We start from the raw sequence: 18,958 nt of genomic DNA on the forward strand, positions 1-18,958 counted from the left end.
ACAATTTGGAACTATGCCCAAAGGACTATAAAACACGCATATCCTTTGAGCTAGCAATAGCACTACTAGGTCTGTATCCCAAAAGAGATAAAAAAAAACCAAAAAGGAAAAGTATCTACATGTACAAAAATATTTTTAGCAACTCTTTTTGGGGCAAAGAATTAGAAATTGAGGGGATGCCCCAAAATTGAGGAATGGCTGACCAAATTGTAGTATGTGATTATGATGGAATACTATTGTACTATAGGAAATGATGAGCAGGATGCTCTGAGAGAAACCTGGAAATATTTACATGAGTTGATGCAATGTGAAATGTACTGTGTACAAAGTAACAGCAATATTGTAGGATGGTCAGCTGTGAATGACTTAGCTATTCTCAACTATACAATGATCCAAGACAGCTCTGAAGGATTTATGATGAAAAATGCTATCCATCCTCAGACAAAGAACTGATGGTGTATGAATCTAGATTGAAGCATGCTTTTTAAAAAGTTTCTTTATTTTTCTTGAGCTTTTTTTGTCTATGTTTTTTTCACAACATGACTATTATGGAAGTGTTTTGCATGACTACACATGTTTAACCTATATAGAATTGCTTGCTTTCTCAATGGGGAGGGGGCTTGGGGAGGAAGGAAGGGAAAAAATTTGGGACTCAAAGTTCTATTTTTTTTGGAACTCAAAGTTTTAAAAATGAATGTCAAAAATAAAATAAAATACTGGGGAAAAATAAAATACTAAAAAAAAGAGTGACACCAGGACATCAAAATGGCAGGATCATCTGGCCAGTAACTAGCCTAATGATGCTCCAAGAGTAATGAATGGAATTACATGTCACAAAATGGGGCCCACTAGTGGAATGTATATAATATGTACTTTGTAAGTAATTTCAACATAAGATAATATATATTTCATTTGATCTATCTACTTGACCTACTGTATGTAGCCCTGATAAGTGATACTGTATACAAAGCATAAGTTGACTTCTTTCCTAGAGAAGGAAGTGAAAGGAATACATCTCTACTCTTCAAGTAATTGGGGAGAATGAAGTGTTTCTTGAAAAAATGGAAAAGATGTTTTAACCAAAAAAAGAAGAAAAAGTATGTGAATAGGCAAAAAGGAATTCTAAATTGTACCAGGAAAATGGTGTTGATTGTTTATGGGCTCCCATGAGTCCCTCACATTCTATGGATTTTCTGTGTGGCAAAATAAAAGCTGTAGCATACCTAATATCATTGTAACCATGAATGCTTATATGGGAGCGAGAAGAAAGTGAAGAAAGGCCATTGAACATTTGGAGTTAAGTGATATGAGGCTCTTTCTGTTGAAGGGAGAGACAGATCATTTTAAAAGAAAGTAACTTCTTTTACTATAACTATGGATCCATGTGAGCTACAGGGTGAGAGGTCATCCAGTGAATGTCGAAAGAAAAGGCAAGTGGTGGTGATTGGTGACTCCTTGTTGAGCAATACCAAGAAAGCCCCCTCTGAGGGGACATGTATACGGAATATGATGGAGAGAGAGCCCCTTGAGACTTAGAAAAAAGTGATAATAATATCTATTCCTGGAGATTAAGGTAGGGACAGGTGATACAGCTAGAAGGGATCTGGAAAGCACTGGTCAGAATTATGCAGTCCTGAGTGGGGAAAAAGAATTTAATCTGAAGAACTTAATTGGGATCGTATTTGTCTAAAATTTTGCAAATCAGATTGAGAGTGTAGTACAAGGGCATCTAGATGAAGAGTAACAACAGCATTCAGAGATAGCTTTTGGCAAAGTTTATTACTACTTGCAAGGGAAGGAAGAGAACAACTGTAAGCAGGAAACAGTTTCAGAGGGCAGCACAGAGTAGAGAGAAGCGTGTAATATAGATTTAGACATGATTTAGACATGAAAGAACCCACATGATACCAGTGAGAGACCACCCTTTTAACTAAAGGACTAGTAAAATGAAGGTATTTTCTAAATTACTGAATAAAGGCTGAGGAATTGGGATTGTGCCAATCTAAAAAGAGGCTAGAAGGGAATTAACGCCCAGTGCTTGGGTTTATTAGCCTTGATATACCTACATACTGGGGGACTGGGGTCATACCAGTCAAACTGATTTAAAAAGATTAATTTAAAATGAAAAAGCAGTGACATGGGGGAAAAAATCCCTGTCCACATAGATCTGCCAAGCTCCTATATAAGCATTCATGGTTACAATGATATTAGGTATGCTACAGCTTTTATTTTGCCACACAGAAAATCCATAGAATGTAAAGGACTCATGGGAGCCCATAAACAATCAACACCATTTTCCTCCCTCTCCATTGAGTCCTACTTTTCTACTGTTGTTCCTCAAATGGAGTTTGAACACCATTTGGAAGTGAAATGAGCTTGGGGTTACAAGGGGAAATACATTGAGATTCTGAAAAATATCTTCCCCACAGGGTCTTACACAATCCTCACTCCCCACCTCCTATCCCCGAACCCTCTAAGATTCACAGAACTACTCTATGCTTTGGATTTTCCATTGGGAAGCAAAAAGCTTTGAAGCTGCAGGACAGGCAATCTTCCTATCAGCCTTGTGCTATCCAAATAATTTATTAATAAGGAGAAATAAATTATAGAACTTTTGCTTCATGTCATGAATTTAATCTCTTACTGTTCCTCTAGCTAAGAGAGCCATGTGGTGACACTTTTTTTTTCCTCAAAAGGAACAATGCTCAGAAATTCCCCTTTTCCTTATAGAATGGTAGATCTCTGGACTCATGAATTTGGGGTTACTCTCTAGGCACCCCTTAAGGTTGGTGAAGAAATCTCCTTTGTCTGACTAGAAGGCTAGATTCTAGAATGACCCTGCCTAGGAAATCTCTAACTAGGTGGCAGGGGTTTAGGGATGACGAATCAGTAGGTCCCTTGGCTAAATTTCACTGCTGTTGTTCAGTCATGTCCAACTCTTTGCGACCCCATATGGGGTTTTCTTGGCAAAGATATTTGAATGGGTTGCCATTTCTTTCTTCAGTGGATTAAGACAGAGTAAGTGACTTGCTCAGGATCACACAACTAGTGAATGTCTGAGGTTGGATTTGAACTCAAGTCTTCCTGACTCCAGGTCCAGGGCTCTATCCACCGAACCATCTAGCTACCTCAAGGAGGCAGGCAAGGGTTTAGGAATAACTGATCAATAAGTCAGTTTGATCATTTAGCAATTGAGGAATGGCTTTTATTTTTTACAAATTTGGCTCAGTTCCCTATGTATTTGAGAAATGAGACCTTTATCAGAGAACTTGATGTAAATTCCTCTCCCTCACCCCGAGTTTCCTGCTTTTCTTTTAATTTTGGCTAAATTAGTTTTGTTTCTGCAAAAAACTTTTAAATTTTATGTAACCCATTCATATATCTGATAGGTGATTTTTTTCTGCGATTGTCTAATTTGCTTATGATATTATCCTTTATGCCTAATCTTGTGTCCATTTTGAGCTAATTTGGTATAAAGTATGAGATGTTGGTCTACGCCTACTTTCTGCTAGCCTACTTTCCAGTTTTCCCAGCAGTTTTGGTTAAATAGTTCTTGACCCCCAAACTGAGATCTTTGGGTGTATAGAACACCAGGTTACTATGCTCATTTGCTTCTGTATATTGTGCACCTAATCTATTCCATTGATCAACCACTCTTTCTTATCCAGTACTAAATTGTTTTGATAACTGCTTTGGAATATAGTTTGAAATCTGATAGTGCTAGGTGCCTCCCTCCTTCAGATTTTTTTCATTGATTCCCTCAGTATTCTTGATCTTTTGTTCTCCCAGATGAATTGTATTTTTTCTAGTTCAATAAATAATTCTTTTTGTAGTTGGATTAGTATAACACTGAATAAATAAATTAATTTAGGTAGTATTGTCATTTTTATTATATTGGCTTTGACTTACTTATAAACAATGAATATTTTCCCAACTATTTAGATCTATATTTGTGTGAAGAGTTTTTGTATGTTCTGAATGGGCAGTTTCCACAGGAAGAAACATAAACTATTAACAATTATATGAAAAAATGCTCAAAGTCTCTAAAAATAAGAGAAACCTTGGCATACAGTGTGAGGTTTGCAAGATAGCTATGTTTTTCCAGCAGTTTTTGTCAAATAGTGAGTTCTTCATGTAGTAACTGAGGACTTTGGGGTTATCAAATATGATACTACTGTTTGTTTGTTTCCATATGTTGTATTCCTATTACGGTCCACTGATTGACTTCTTAAAAAAAAAAAGCACTAGACTGTTTTTAATGATTACTGCTTTCTTGTACAATTTGAGATGTCCTTTTCCTTTGATTTGTGCATAAGTTGGATTTAAGTGAGGCAGAGTTGCACGCAGTTGTTGGCCTCATTCTCTCCTCCATAGTTATCACAGTCCAGTGGCAAGACAGAATCAAGATGACTGGTGATGGCTGCAGGTGCAGTGGATGACCTTGGCATCTTTGATATCTAACCAAGCTCTAAGCACTCCATAGCGCCTGCTTCAGCTGCTTTCATGACAATTGGAACAAATTGTTCTTATCCACCCATTCCAACAGGGGATGTCTTCCCATGCTTGGGGTAGACACCTCCTTAACTCACGAACAGGTTTGAGACCCCTTTGTTAACCTCTACCTGCTTTAGTCCATCTGCTCAAACAGTTTACCAGGCTGTGGCCGCTATGCATGCTACAGCTTCTTGGGGCCACAGATGAGAGTTAGGTGCAGCAGGTGGATACCAAGGGTAGAAAGCAGCCTTGAAAAGGGCACAGCAGCCTTTCCACCAGAGGTACTAGTCTTCCCTGAACAAACCCTAACTCCAGGATTAATGCCAAGAGCAGAACAGAGATCTGTACACAACATTTATAGATCTGACCAAGGCCTTTGATACTTTCAGTCATGAGGGCTTATGGAAAATGATGTCAAAATTTGGTTGCCCAGAGAAGTTCACCAGCACTGTACGTCAATTTCATGATAGCATACTTGCCGGGGTTCTGGATAATGGACAATGCTCTCATGCTTTCCCAGTCACCAATGGAGTGAAACAAGGCTATGTGTTTGCTCCTATGCTTTTTAGCATAATGTTTTCAGCCATGCTGACAAATGCTTTCAATAAGAATGAACATGGCATCAAGGTCAGCTATCTCACTGATGGTAAATTTTTCAACTTGAAAAGACTACAAACCAAGACCAAAATGGAGGGAGTGTTGGTGCATGATTTTCTGTTTGCAGATGACTGTGCACTCAATGCAGCCTCTGAAGCTGAGATGCATCAAAGTATGAATCGTTTCTCTGCTGCTTGTGCTAATTTTGGCCTAACAATTAACACCAAGAAAACACAGGTGTTCCATCAGCCACCACCACATCACCCATACATGGAACCATCAGTTACAGCAAATGGAGTAGTTTTGAATGCTGTGGATAAGTTCACTTACCTTGGTAGAGCACTTTCCAGGGATGTACACATTGATAATGAGGTTGACTCATGCATTACCAGAGCCAGCTTGGTGTTTGGGAGACTCCAAAGGAAAGTAAGGGAGAGAAGAGGTATTAGACTGACTACCAAACTGAAGGTCTACAGAGCCATTGTGCTGACCTCACTTTTGTATGCCTATGAAACCTGGACAGTACACTAGCGCCGTGCTAGGAAACTGAATAGCTTCCACTTGAATTGTCTTAGGAAGATTCTGAAGATCACCTGGCAGGATAAGATACCAGACACTGAGGTCCTTTCTCAAACTAAATTTCTAAGCATTCAAACTTTGCTTTAGAGGCACAGTTTGGATGGGCTGGCCACATTGTTTGAATACAAAATGTAAGCTTGCCAAAAAGACTATTTTACGGAGAACTCACACAGGGCAAGCATTCACATGGTGGTCAGAGGAAGCGATATAAGGATACTCTCAAGGTTTCTCTTAAGAACTTTGGAATTGATTGTGTGACATGGGAGACACTGGCAAAGGAATGTCCAGCATGGCATGTCCATAACAGAGGTGCTGTGCTCTATGGGCAAAGCAGAATTGAAATAGTTCAAGAGAAAAGCAATATGTAAAAACAGAGAATCCACTGCAAATGTTCACTTGGACTATTTGTGCCTGACCTATGGTCCAACATTCCAAGTTCATATTGGTCTGATCAGCCACAGTCGGACACACTAAAACTTGATGCTAGCACACTGATACCATTTTGGTCCTCTTCGAAAATGAAGGACAACAACCAACCAACCAAACAATTTGAGATCTGTAATTGATACTATAACCTTCCTTCCCACTTCCTTTTATTATTATCCTTGAAACTCCTAACCTTTTTTTGTTCCTCCATCTAAATAGTTATCAAAAAAAATTTTAAAAATAAGTTCATAGACCCCAGGTTATGAACTCCTTTTTTAGACCTATAAACAACATGAATTTGACATTAAGATTTAAAAAAAAAATAGCAATATTGTCACAAACCAAAAGCCCACTCCTTTAAGATATAAAGAGTGGGATGGGGATGTAGGCATGATGTACTAATACACCATCAAATTGAAGAGGAGAGCTATGCAGATACTATTGTGTAGTATCATATATTTCTGCCTGAACTTTGTGCCCTCCTGACTGCTGCCTGTCACTTGGTGCTAGCTTCCCTGTTTCTCCTGTTGTTATTCCTTTTTGGCTGATACGCTCATCTAATCTGGACTTGACTCATTTCTTGGTATCTGTTCATGTTTGCTTTCTTGGTTTTGGCCCTGTTTCCTTTTGGCATTTAAATTTTCCTAGATACCAACTTATTTAATGCTATCCTTGACCCATGGGCATTGATGGACATAGAGACTGGCTATTAAATATTTCCCTCTGATATGCAAGACTAAGACTTGGCATTTGTTTGCTATTTTAAATTATAATAATTCTAATATCTTTGAGAGCAAGGACTACTATAATTTTATTTGCAGGGGTAGAGAACCTGTGGCCTCAAAGCCACTTGTGGCCCTCTAGGACCTCAAGTAAGGCCCTTTGACTGATCCAAACTTCACAGAACAAATCCCCTTTATAAAAGGATTTGTTCTGTTAAGTCAAAAGGCTGCACCCAAGAACCTAGAAGGCCATGAGGCCACAGGTTCTCTCTCCTCCCCACATATTGTAACCATTTCTCTATCATTAAATATTCAGATAACTGAGACAATAGAGGCAAAATCCTTATTTTGCTTATATTGCTGGGTCTAAAGAAAGTTGGGTGGACTCTCCTGTGCAGAATTTCTGGAAAAGAATCATACAATTAGAAAATATGGAGGAGGTGGTATTTTGCACTGGAGGAGGTTGTATTTTGCACTGGAGGGTACACTACCCACTGAATTACCCACTTCAAGAAGATCATAGATCTATTGAAAATACATTTGGATCCCTCAGGCAGACACCCCTCCCCCAGTAATTGCTTCAATTGACCATACAGTTTGTTAAGCAAACTGGGATGTAAGAATTAAAATGAATTTAGCTGATGACAGATTTGTAGCCCAGAGAGATTAAATAACTTGAGGGTTCAAAACAAAAACAAGCAAACTAAGAAGGGATACTTGCTATCACTCCTTTGAAGGATGTAAATGCTAACACCAACTTTATTCCTTTGAAGTCACATATGCATATCTATAAATTATAGTGATATATTTGCATGTTGTATGTGTGTTTTAATATGTCTTTGCTATTTAGTTTTACCTCACATCTGGACTACTGCAGTAGTCTTTTGGTTGATCTCCCTGCCTTAAATCACTTTCCATTCTAATCTATCCTTTACTCAGTTGTCAAATTAATCTCCCTAAAGTGCAGCTCTGATTATGTTGCCCCTCTATTCAATAAACTTCAATGGCCCCCTATGAAGTTCAGGATCAAATATAAAATTCTCTATTTAGCATTCAAACCCATTTATAACCTGCTCCCCTCCTACCTTTCCAGTCTTCTTATACCTAACATCCCCTATATCCCCTAATCTCCATACTCTCGGATCCAGTGACACTAGTCTTCTTGATATTCCCTAAACAAAACAAGACACCCATCTCTGGGTGTTTTCACTGGTTGTCCCCCATGCCTGGAAGTATAGCCCTCCTCATCACTGCCTCCTGGCTTCGCTTGTAGAGGGAAGGCACTAGCAACTAGAAGGAGGCAATCAAGTTAGAGATTGGAGGTGGTGCTGGACCTGAACTTCGAAGGAAGGTAGGATCGTGTGCGGTAGATGTGAGGAAGGGTGAAGTCCAGGCATAAGGGACAACAGGTATAAAGGCAAGGAGTTGGGAGGTAAAAAAGCAAGCAGGGCAGTTTGAAATGTAGAATTCATTTAGGAGAGTAATGTGCAATATGCCATAAAGGATAAGCAGGGACTAGATTGTGAAGGGCTTTAAAAGTCAGAGAAATTTGCATTTTGTCCTAGAGGCAAAAGGGAACCACTGGTGCTTCTTAGGGAATGACACGAGATATTTATCCTAGAAAAAGTTTAAGCTTGGTATATTTAACTTAGGTGTCATGATAGCTGTGTTCAAAAATCTGATCTGCTATCACATAGAAAAGGTATTCAATTTGTTGTGCTTGGTCCTAAAGGATTCAAGCAGCAGCCAAGTTCTGAGAGGCAGATTCAGGCTTAGTGTATGGGGAAAACTTTAATAACATCACAACTACCCAAAAGTTGAAAGGGCTGCTTCAGGAACTAGTATAGTCCCTTAAGTGGAAGTCTTTAAGCAAATGTCAGTGGACCTTTTCTTGGGGATGCAGAAGGGATTGTAAAAGGTTGAATTAAGGTTTCTTCCAACTATGATAATCAAAATCTGTTCATATGTGGAGCAGTCTGAAGAAAGTTGAAATCATTTAAGCCCCTTTAATCTTAGTTTAGCGTTCTACCCGGCCATTTGATTTAATCAAACGCTTTAAGGTTGGAAAATGAGTAGAAAGCAAAACCAGCTGGGAGAAGAGAACGGAGTAAGTGACGGAGTGAGTGTCGTCTGTTGGACCTCAAAGCCCGGTGATGAGGGGTGGGGGGAGGTGAAGGGGCTTCTCCTGCAGGGCTCTCACTTCTTGCTCCAGTCGCAGCATTTAAGGAAACTTTAGAAGAAAAACTCCAAATGGAGCCTGACCGTGCCATGCCCTTTTTGAGGTCGGCCAACAAGAAGCGATGACCTTGGCACACCTAAGCCCACCTACACCTTTTCAGGCATGCCCGACCTGGGCACATCCTCTACCCAAAGCCCTTTCGGTGAAGCCTTGGAAAAACCCCATGATCGTAAATCAGATACAATGTATCACTTAAAAACTTTACTACGACTGGTGACAGAAGAGGGGGTGGGGGCGGGGCAATTCAGACCCCAGCTGTGCGTACGACCGTGGTCAATGCACTTAAATCTCTCTGGGCCTCAGTTTCCAATCTGTATAACGGGGGGCTCGGGCTGTACTAGCTCCGACGACTCTTCCAGGTCTAGATCCACGTGCTTGGGGCTTCATTACGAGATATGGGAAGGGAGTTTCGGGATTTAGGGGCGGTTGCCGCTGCCTCAGGTTCCCCTTTCCGCCCGCACCGTGAGCTAGTCCTGCCTGGGCACGGCGGGTGGTCCCCGAGGACACGCCTCGCTCCCGGCCCTCCCGCTTCTCCGCTGAGCACAGGCCGAGCGTCGAAGACCGCAAGGGGACGGAGCGACTTCCCTCCAGATTGAGCCCCGCCCCTGCCCCTCCCCCCGCCGCTTTCCCCCGCCCCCGCGAGGCCCCAGAACCCTCCCGGCTTCCGCAGTCTGGGCTCGTCACGTGCCGGCCCGTCACATGACCTGCGCTCTGTCAGTCGGGACGGCCACAGCCGGTTTCCCTGTGGTGTCTCGGCGGCCCCAGCTTGTCCTGGGGCTAGCGCTCTCGGCGTCTTCTCCGCTCCCTCCAGCTCACACCCACGCTCCTGGACCTCTGCAGACCGCGCGTGCAGGACCGGGTAAGAGACAGACGCCAGTGCGGGGCCAGAGCGGAGGCTGGGGCTGGGCCGGGGGAGGAGGAGAAGGCGCCCCGGGCCCGCAGCCCCTGCCACTCTTTCGTCCACCTCCAGTGGGATGTCCTCGTCTGGGGTTTAGAGATTCGTAGCTCGTCCACTTTCTCAGATAAGGATGTAGGTAAAGGAGAGGAAGAGGTGGGAGCCTGGGGAGCAGCTGACTCACCTTTCCAGACTCTCCTCGGGTCCCCTTCCCCCGCCCCTAATTCTCTCTCGTCCCCTGCTGCCCTTCACTTAAGACTGAGTTTGGAGGCCTTGTTGCTGGATGATAGGAGGCCGGGGGAGGAAGGCTCCCCCTCAGAGGAACTGGAAGGGCCCTCGGCATTTGGGAGGTGGCCGTTCTCCAAAGCTGCGACACAGTCTCCTCTTCCTGCCCCCCCACCTTCTCCATTTGGGCGCTAGAGCGTGAGAGCTGGTTCGGTTTAGGCTTTAGGTTGATGGGGCCTCCTCTGATAAAGGTTGTTTCTAGTACCCAAGTAATTATCTTCGTCTCTGATTGCCACAATAGGAAAACCTGATTAGGCCTGGGCCAATTGGTTGCAGTGGATAATGCTGCTGCTTCTCTCTGGTCTAGCCTGCCCTATCCTTGTCACAATCCTTTGTTTAGGTAGCAAATCCTTGGATAATGAAATTAGCACGAAAACTGAAGGTCTTTGGTTTTGTAGAATAGAAAATGTCAGGTTGATCTTCGATTTTTTTTTTTGTGGTGATATATATAACTGGTAATACTGGAAATGTATTTTGTATGTTAGCAGCATAATAGGTTAGCAGTTGAATACCTGAGGAAAAAGTCATTTATTACATTAAGACTTTAAACGTCCTTGATCATAATAGACTTTCAGTACTGTTTACCCTTGGATATTAATTGTTTGCATCACAGTCTTGCAGGAGAGCTGATGTGTTTGTGAAGTAACAGAAGAATTTATTCCTACTTGGAGAAATAACTTCCACTCTCTGAAAATTTCATTTTAACTGATAACTCAGTCTTTTAGATCAGAAATATTACCCTTTAAAAAGTTAAAAAAAATTTTTTTGCAGTGTCATTCTTTTAGTCAATTAATAAAATAAGTAAATTGATGATTTGTATGGCTTTACTTGCACTTTAGAGGTTCTGCACATTTACATTCTCCCAGGAGAACATAGAAGAAGGGAAGTTAATCCTATTTGCATAAATTTGAAGCATTTTCCTCGTATTTTTGTATCTTAAATAATTTCTGATGTGTTATTTTAAATGATCTCCAGTATGATGTTACCCTTACATTAATGAAACTATGTTGAAGAGTTTTTTTTTTCTGAAAAAATAAAAGTTCAGGATGAAAATATCTCTCTTAGGCTATAATCCAAAGTTGGATGCCAGGGATCTTAGAGCTGGAAGTTCTTTGCAATCATCTATTCTGCAGTGAAAACTGCCAGTTCTCCCACTTCCCCCATTTTACATTATATCCAGACGCTCAAGGTTAGTTTTATGTCTAAGTAATTAAAATTTAGGAAGTATAATGTAATTTTGTTTAATTTTTGGTCTGTTTTTTCTTTACATCTGACTTTATGATTATTGAAGATCTAACTCATTAATTATTGAAGATTTGTTGAAAAAGTTCAAGACTACAAATTTAGATGACCAAAATGGATATCCGAGGTGCTGTGGATAATGCTGTCCCAACAAACATCATTGCTGCCAAGGCTGCAGAAGTTCGGGCCAACAAAGTCAACTGGCAATCCTATCTTCAGTAAGTATAGATTTATAATGAATCATAGGTAGTCAGCTGCTTCTCATTCAATCTGGTAGGCTTTTTTCCATGATCATGTTACTGTGCTAGATCCTGGAAAAACATTTATGACCTGAGTAGGTGGAAAAACCTATTTAAAATAAATGGCTGTCTTTTTTGTGTATTAAGATTTAATGTGTTTGGGTTTTCACTGCTCTTCATCTGCATATGGTCCTCTTTTTTGTTTTCTTGAGACCTGGTTTTATCATCAGAGATATTATTGTGTGTATTGATGGATATTTATGATAGAATGGATTCCTCTTTTATTAAAATATGTGTATTTGATATATATATATACACACACACACACACATATATACGTGTGTGCATTGTGAATAATGAAACTTAGAAATTTCTAGCTACAAATTTTAATTGTTTTGTAAGTGGAGGAACTTGAGTTACAAAGGTAATTCTCTTAATCACTCCTTTTGTGTTTATGTGTGCTACTACAATAATTTGTAGGCAGTAAAATGTTGGGGTCTGGTTATGTATCCTGGTTTCTCTAGTCTGGAGTCAGTTTAGGCTAGAGAGGGCCAAGAAAGAGTCTGTTTATAGTACCTCTGGATCTGCTTACATTTTAAACAATACCATTGTTATTCATTATGAAACACCCAGTAGGATTTGATGTTTAATGGTGGCCTCTGAGAAAATGTTTTAAGTTTGGTGAACTTTTTATAATGCTCCATTTCCTTTTATGAAGTTACTTTTTATAATGTTGTTTCCTTTTTCTACTTCCTGTACATCTACATATTCTTTTCTCCTGTATGTCTTCATTGTACTTCACGTGTCCTCCGTGAAAGCCATCTTAATTGCTATAGGGAATAAAGTAGATTCCTGTTCTCAAACAACTTGCGATTTATTAGGGGAGTTAAAACATACAAATGAAAACTCAAGTTCTAGTTCCATATTGATAGCTGTTTGCTGTATATCCCCCCACCTTCCAAACCCAGCTAAATTAACCATCCTATTTAATTTTGTTTTTCCTCTTGATTTTCCCTGTTTCTGTCAACAGAACCTTATTCCTGGTCACTGACTTTCAAAACAATCCAATTTCTTTTCTCTTACTTCCAGTGTACTTACTGTATTTCAGGCACTTGTTACCTTTCTCCTGGACTATTGCAATAGCCTCTTAACTCATCTTCATTCAAACTCTTTCCTCTGTAATCCCTGATGCAAATAGTTATTGGAGCCTAAATTTGCCTCTTTGCAACTTCTACCTAGCTGTTGCTCCTAGGTCTCCATTCTGGGGCCAAACAGAATAAATCTAATCCCTCTTCTTTATGACAACCCTTTAAACCTTTGAATATGGCACTCCTATTCCCCTCTTCACAAAGTCTTTTTTCGAGGGCCCATGCATGAATAACTGGTAGGCACAGTGTCCTTGGGCTGGGGAGGGGTTGTCAAAGACAGTGTTTCTGTGACTAGGAAGAAATTGGGGTCCAAGTACAAGCACAAGCACCCCATCAGTCCCAATTTACCTTTCCAACCTTATCTCCCTCTTCTCCTCTTTATATGCTTTATATTTCAGTCAGATTGAATTACTTGCTTTTCCCTAACTATATCCTTTTCTTTTCTTGCCTTTGTTCATGTTATTCCCACTGCTTGAAATGTCCTTTACTCCTGGTTCTACCCTGTATAATTTTTAATTACCCTTCAAAGCCCTGCTCAAATGCCTTCTGTTTTATGAAGTCCTTCTTCCCCGATTCCCCTCAAAGAGAAGTAATTTCTTCTAAATTGCCTCTTTGGGTCTATTTCTATACTTTTTCATTTTCTTCCTCAATTTTAGTTATTTGAATAGTATAATGTATAAACTCTAGTAGACTGGAAGCTTCATTAGAACAGGGATTGTGTCTTATTCATCATTGTATCTTTAACAGTGTCATGCATATAGTCAGTGCCCAATAATTGTTTAATGACAAAAGAATAAATTGAGTGAAGATATTATTGAATAATAATAATACCTTATGTGATCCTTGCAGTTTTAAAAGTGCTTTCGCTTTGCCATTTGAATCAGTTAGGGGAGAAGAGATATTAATCTCCATTTTACAAATAGGACTCAAAAGGCTTAAATGTCTTGACTGTTGTAACATATCTAGTAAATGTCACGGAGGTATTTGAAATCTGATGTCTTCTGATCCATCCAAGCCCTGTGTTCATTCCACTATGCATATGAAGCTTTGGAAAACTGCCTTTGGCCTTAGGGCTATTGGTTTGCTATCTCCAAATTAAGATATAAATTGTGTTGCTTACAAAGTTGGAAAGAGTTAGAGAAAAGATAAATAAATGTGAGGTGTAATTTATAGGGAGGACTTTGAGGAGAAGGTTCTACTTCAAATTGGCCTTAAAGAATGGTAGCCTATAGATAGAGGTAATGGAAGGGGAGGAGGGCAGAGTATATAGACTAGTCATACCTGATTTTTTTACCCATACATCTTTTTCCTACTTCCTTTCAAATAGTTTTAGTATTTTTGGGGGTTGGGGAGAAGAGACAAATGTTTGAAGTTGTCAAGGTGTTTACTGTGGACATTGAACAGTAATTTAGAACTTAGATTGCATTGTGTGTGTTTTTTCTTAGTAACTTTAATGAGTTATAATTTAGACTGTTCATTAAGACTTTTTGTGATATACTTCTTCATATGTGGATAATTCTGTCAGAATTGCTGAAATTTTATAATCATATTTTTAAAAAGTTTTATGAATATGTTTTATGAGTACAATTTCATGTTAATACAGTATTCTGAATAAATGAGAGAATGAATAGATGTGAGCAAGGAGAATTTAAGACCACACTTATTAAGAAAATGAATTTTTGTGTAAATGATGTTTTAAAATTAGTTTTTTTATGTTAGTAAAAAAAAATTTCAAAATACATCTTGTTCCCCTTCTTAAATTTCTGTTAGCAGCCTCTTTCTTATTTATGTAAAGGACTATGAAGTTGGCATAGGGGAGATGCTGCCTCTGATTCTACTGGCTTCTCTCAGTCTTCAGAGTCCTCAGCTCCTGTCTAACCACAGTGCTGCCTTCCACATGAGGTCTTTACTTCCTGCCCTCCTGTCTCCAGTGTTTGTTTTCTCTTCCTCTTGAAATTAATTTGCATTTATATGTACATGTTCTGTCTCCTAGAATGTAAGCTTTGAGGGCAGGGATTATTTTACTTTTGGTTTTATATCCTTAGTGGCAGGCAGCAAGGTTTTGCGGTAAATAGTGCTGTTTTGATGCTGTCTCGATGCTGTCTTCAGGCACTTACTAGTTCTCCAAACTTTTCTTAGCCTCAGTTTCCCTATCCATAAAATGAGGATAATGATAACACCTACTTCATAGGATCGTTGTGTGGGCTCAAGTGAGACAACATATGTAAAATTTTTTTTTAAATTTTAAGGCACTCTGTAAATCGTAGCTGTTATTATTATCATCATCATTATTATTATTATTAGTGCCTAACAGCCCCCTACTCATAGGGGGCCTATTAGATGTTAAATGGAATTGACTTTCCTAGTGAATGTTAGGGAAACCAACTTTCCCAGATTTTACATTCTTTGTGGCTCCTTTGTGGCCACAGGAATCACTTACTTAGCTTGTTAATTTGTTTTGTTGTTATTTGGTTATTTTAGTCATGTTAGACTCTTTGTGACCCCATTTTGGGATTTTCTTGGGAAAGATACATTTCCTTCTCTAGCTCATTTTACAGATGAACTGACTTGCCCAGGGTCACATGGCTAGTAAGTGTCTGAGGCAGATTTGAACTCAGGAAGATGAGTCTTCCTGATTCCAAACCCAGTGCTCTATACACTGCGCCACTTAGCTGCCTTGATAACCTGCTTAGCTCCCTTTTAAAATGTGTTGCTTTTTATCAGGTATTTATGATTATGCCTGAGGTATCACTGTTAAGACATATGTATTAGGGCATCCTGTAACTATTTCAGTACTTCAAAGATCTAGATTTCATCAGCTCTTACTATGTGCACATATTGCAACTTCTTTAATAGCATTGGGTCATTCCTCTCAGGGAACCTCTGGAGAATCTTGCCCTCCAGTGGGTCTCCAGATTAGAGGCCAGTAACTTCAGAGACTGGCAGAAAAAGAAATAAAAAGTTTATTCTAAAACTAACTAGGGGAGCCCATTTGGTACATCCCTGAACAGTTAGGATTGCTTTAAGTAGAACTTGTATCCCAATTCCTAGCTCCCTCTGCAAAAGTCACAGGCAGCAAGCAGCATTCTGTGGCAGTTTGGGTCAGGTTAGTAATAGTTTTCAAAGCAGAGGGAAGAGAAGAGGAAAGGGGGTGACCAAATTGAGAAAAGGAGGTTTCTAGGGATATGTTGGTCCTGCAGCAGGTATGATGTTACCAGGTGGGAAAGCAATTTCTGTTCCAGGGCAGGAAGGTGACCATATAGATAAAATTGTTATGATCTGTAAAGACAGAAACCTGTTTGATTCAAGGCAGCAGGGGTGAGGTAGCCTTGTCTAAGGACACCAGATGGGTTTTACAACAGAGAATAAAGCCATCTGTTAGACTGTGACCTGGTATAGCCTTTTCTCCTTCAGTGGTTCTGTCTTGAGTTGCTGTGACCCTCACAGTTAGTTACTAGGAGTTTGACCTTTCGGTGATGACCCTGTATAACTTAGCTAGACTGGTTTTTGGAGGACAGATATGCTTTCTCATAGTGCCCTTGCTGAATCCTTGCCAGCTTGGTGTGAACTTGCTGTCAGAGCCTTCATGCTTTAACCCCTCTTGGTTCTGTTCTGACTTTTCTGGACTCCCCCCACCTCCTCCTTAGCTGCCATCTCACCCTGGAGCTTCTCTTAGCCCCTGGGACTTCTTTACTCTAGAACCAGGGTGGGGAACCCGCAGCCTTGAGGCTGTATGTGGCTTTCTGGGTCCTTGGGTGCAGTCCAAGTTTTGACTGAGTCCAAGTTTTACAGAACAAATTCTTTTATTAAGGGTGTTTGTTCTGTGAAGTTTGGATTCATTTAAAGGGCCGCACTTGAGGACTTAGAGGGCCACATGTAGCCTTGAGGTTGCAGGTTTCGCAACCCTGCTCTAGAGCATCCAACTGACCCTTCAGCCTTCTCACTTGGAATGTCCCTCGACCAAGCTGTTACCCCTTCTTTCACTGGTGTGTTCCTCTAAGGGCTTCCGTTTTGCAGAAGGGTCCAGGCGAGCCAGCTTTCATTCCTCTTCAGGTTTTACTTCTGACATTCTGGACTTGCTACTGACCTCCTCCCACCCTGGGAACCCCCCCAGCCACACTAGGACTGCCTTAGAGTGGGGTTTTAGTAGAGATACTTTATCAAGAAATGTAGCCAAATTTTCCAGGATTTGTTTTTTACTCTCTCAATATGAATTATTTTCCTTTTTTCCACTGGTAATTTTAATGTAGAGTGTATATTGATTTAGGAAAACTTGATGTATAAACACTGGAATTTAAAAAGAAATAAATTAGGGAATGATTGTATCTCATTAGGATTCATAGGATGTTATTTAAAATATAGAACACCCCTTAGTTCATTTAGAATGATCATCCTGTTTCCAAAAATTTTGTTTATATGACATTTTTCATGAACTCATGAATGATTTGTTGTATAAGTGAAGTGTATTATATTTTAAGGAAAGTATTTTGAATCATGCTAAAGCACATAGATTCTGGGGCCCTAATGATTTTGCCAATACTGAAGTATCTCTTTTTTGGCAAAGTAGATTTGATATTTACACAAATGGCAGGATCTCTTGATGACAAGAAAATTTCCTTGTAACTTGTTTTAATTTTAAATTTATCTAATGCTACACATGTGGTATGGTGAAAGAGAAACTTGAAATGCCACTTGGTTTTCTAATGTCATAGTTTAGTAACTTAAGGAGGTATCTGTCATTTCATTGGTTAGGTACTTTGAAAAGAAGGGGATTGCAAACCTTGATTAGCTTAGTGGATGGTCTTTGAGAATTACTCTCTCATCTTCAAATTCATCATTTTATTGCCAACCTGATGAGCTTTTCTGAACTTAGGCTGTTTCTTGGATGAAAAACCGTTAGTCCATTACTAACTTTTTACCAACATCTACCAAACCTTTCTAGCTTGGTAGGAACTTTGAGAGCTAGTATTCCATTGGCATAGCCTTCAAGAAGGCAGGATGAAGTTCATGCAGAGATGAGGCTTTGGAATAGGATTTTAGTGGAGGTGAATAATGTAATATTGAAATATTAAATGCCTTCCTATTTGTGTGGATTTAAAAAAATTTGATTTAAAAGTTTTTTTTTTTTAAATTAAATTGATCAGTTCTATTTTGACTCCTATGAAACCTCCAATATGCTCAGGTTTGAATCTCCCATGGTCTGTAAGTTAAGGAAAACAGGATAAAAGAATTATTGTGACTCATAGTACTTGCATATAACCTTATACTTAAGTAGTTTTACATTTTGTTGAAAGAAAAGTGTGTGCTAAGTTTCCAATTTTAAAAAATTCTGCATTTTATTGCCATTTAAAAATGTTTTCATTTATATAGTTGTATATTGTTATTTTGGTTCTGCTTTGCTCACTTTGTATTACTTCATAACACTCTTCCTATTAGATCTTATGAGCATATATTGACTAGTAATCTTTTTTTACAAAATTCAGCTTGGCCAAAATTTATTGGCATTGGTATGGTAAGCATTAGCTGAGTATTTATGCTGCTTTATTTTTGTTTGTTTTGTTTTTTAGATTGTCTTCTATTTCACCCAACCTGAAAGTGCGGCAACCACTCATGGGCTAGATTCCACTACTAATTGGCATGGTAGCTTTAACCTGTACTATTTTTCTGACTGGGGCTGTTTTACCTCTCTTCAGCTAGTCTTTGCTGCCTGACCTCTGCTTGGACCCTCTGATTACTTAATAAGGTGCCCTAGCCCCAAGCGATCCCACCAGCCTTAGCTCTAGCCCTCTTTAGTAGCAGGAATTACAGAACTACAGGTGTGCCCCACCGTGATGGGCCCGGGTTTTAAGTTATGTGATATTTTAGCTATTAAAACACTTCATAATTTTGTTTTCTACCAAGTTTGAACTTTAATTTGGATTTCTACATTTTAGTGCTGAAACGTTAAAGACTCTTAAGTTGTAAGAATTTGTTTTTCTCTTCTAACATCTTACTTTTGATTAGATGTTGATGTGAAATGTTAAGCTAAATAATAATAATGATCCAGAGGTATATTCATCATTGTGATATTTTTATATTTATACTAGTTCTAA

General features: G+C 39.5%; 1 protein-coding gene across 2 annotated transcripts in view; it reads left to right on the top strand.

The window, feature by feature from the left end:
* Positions 1-9,753: 9,753 nt before the first annotated feature.
* LOC114031907 (V-type proton ATPase subunit H) overlaps positions 9,754-18,958 on the top strand; it is a 110,984-nt gene continuing 101,779 nt past the window's right edge. For both annotated transcript variants that reach the window (XM_027847107.1, XM_027847108.1), the window contains exons 1-2: positions 9,754-9,916; positions 11,529-11,697. In XM_027847107.1, the coding sequence (XP_027702908.1) occupies positions 11,585-11,697 (113 nt within the window). In that variant the 5' untranslated portion in view covers positions 9,754-9,916; positions 11,529-11,584. The remainder of the gene's footprint in view (positions 9,917-11,528; positions 11,698-18,958) is intronic.

The sequence above is a fragment of the Vombatus ursinus genome, unplaced genomic scaffold (assembly GCF_900497805.2).
Source record: "Vombatus ursinus unplaced genomic scaffold, bare-nosed wombat genome assembly UNPS02015255.1, whole genome shotgun sequence".
Classification (NCBI taxonomy): domain Eukaryota; kingdom Metazoa; phylum Chordata; class Mammalia; order Diprotodontia; family Vombatidae; genus Vombatus; species Vombatus ursinus.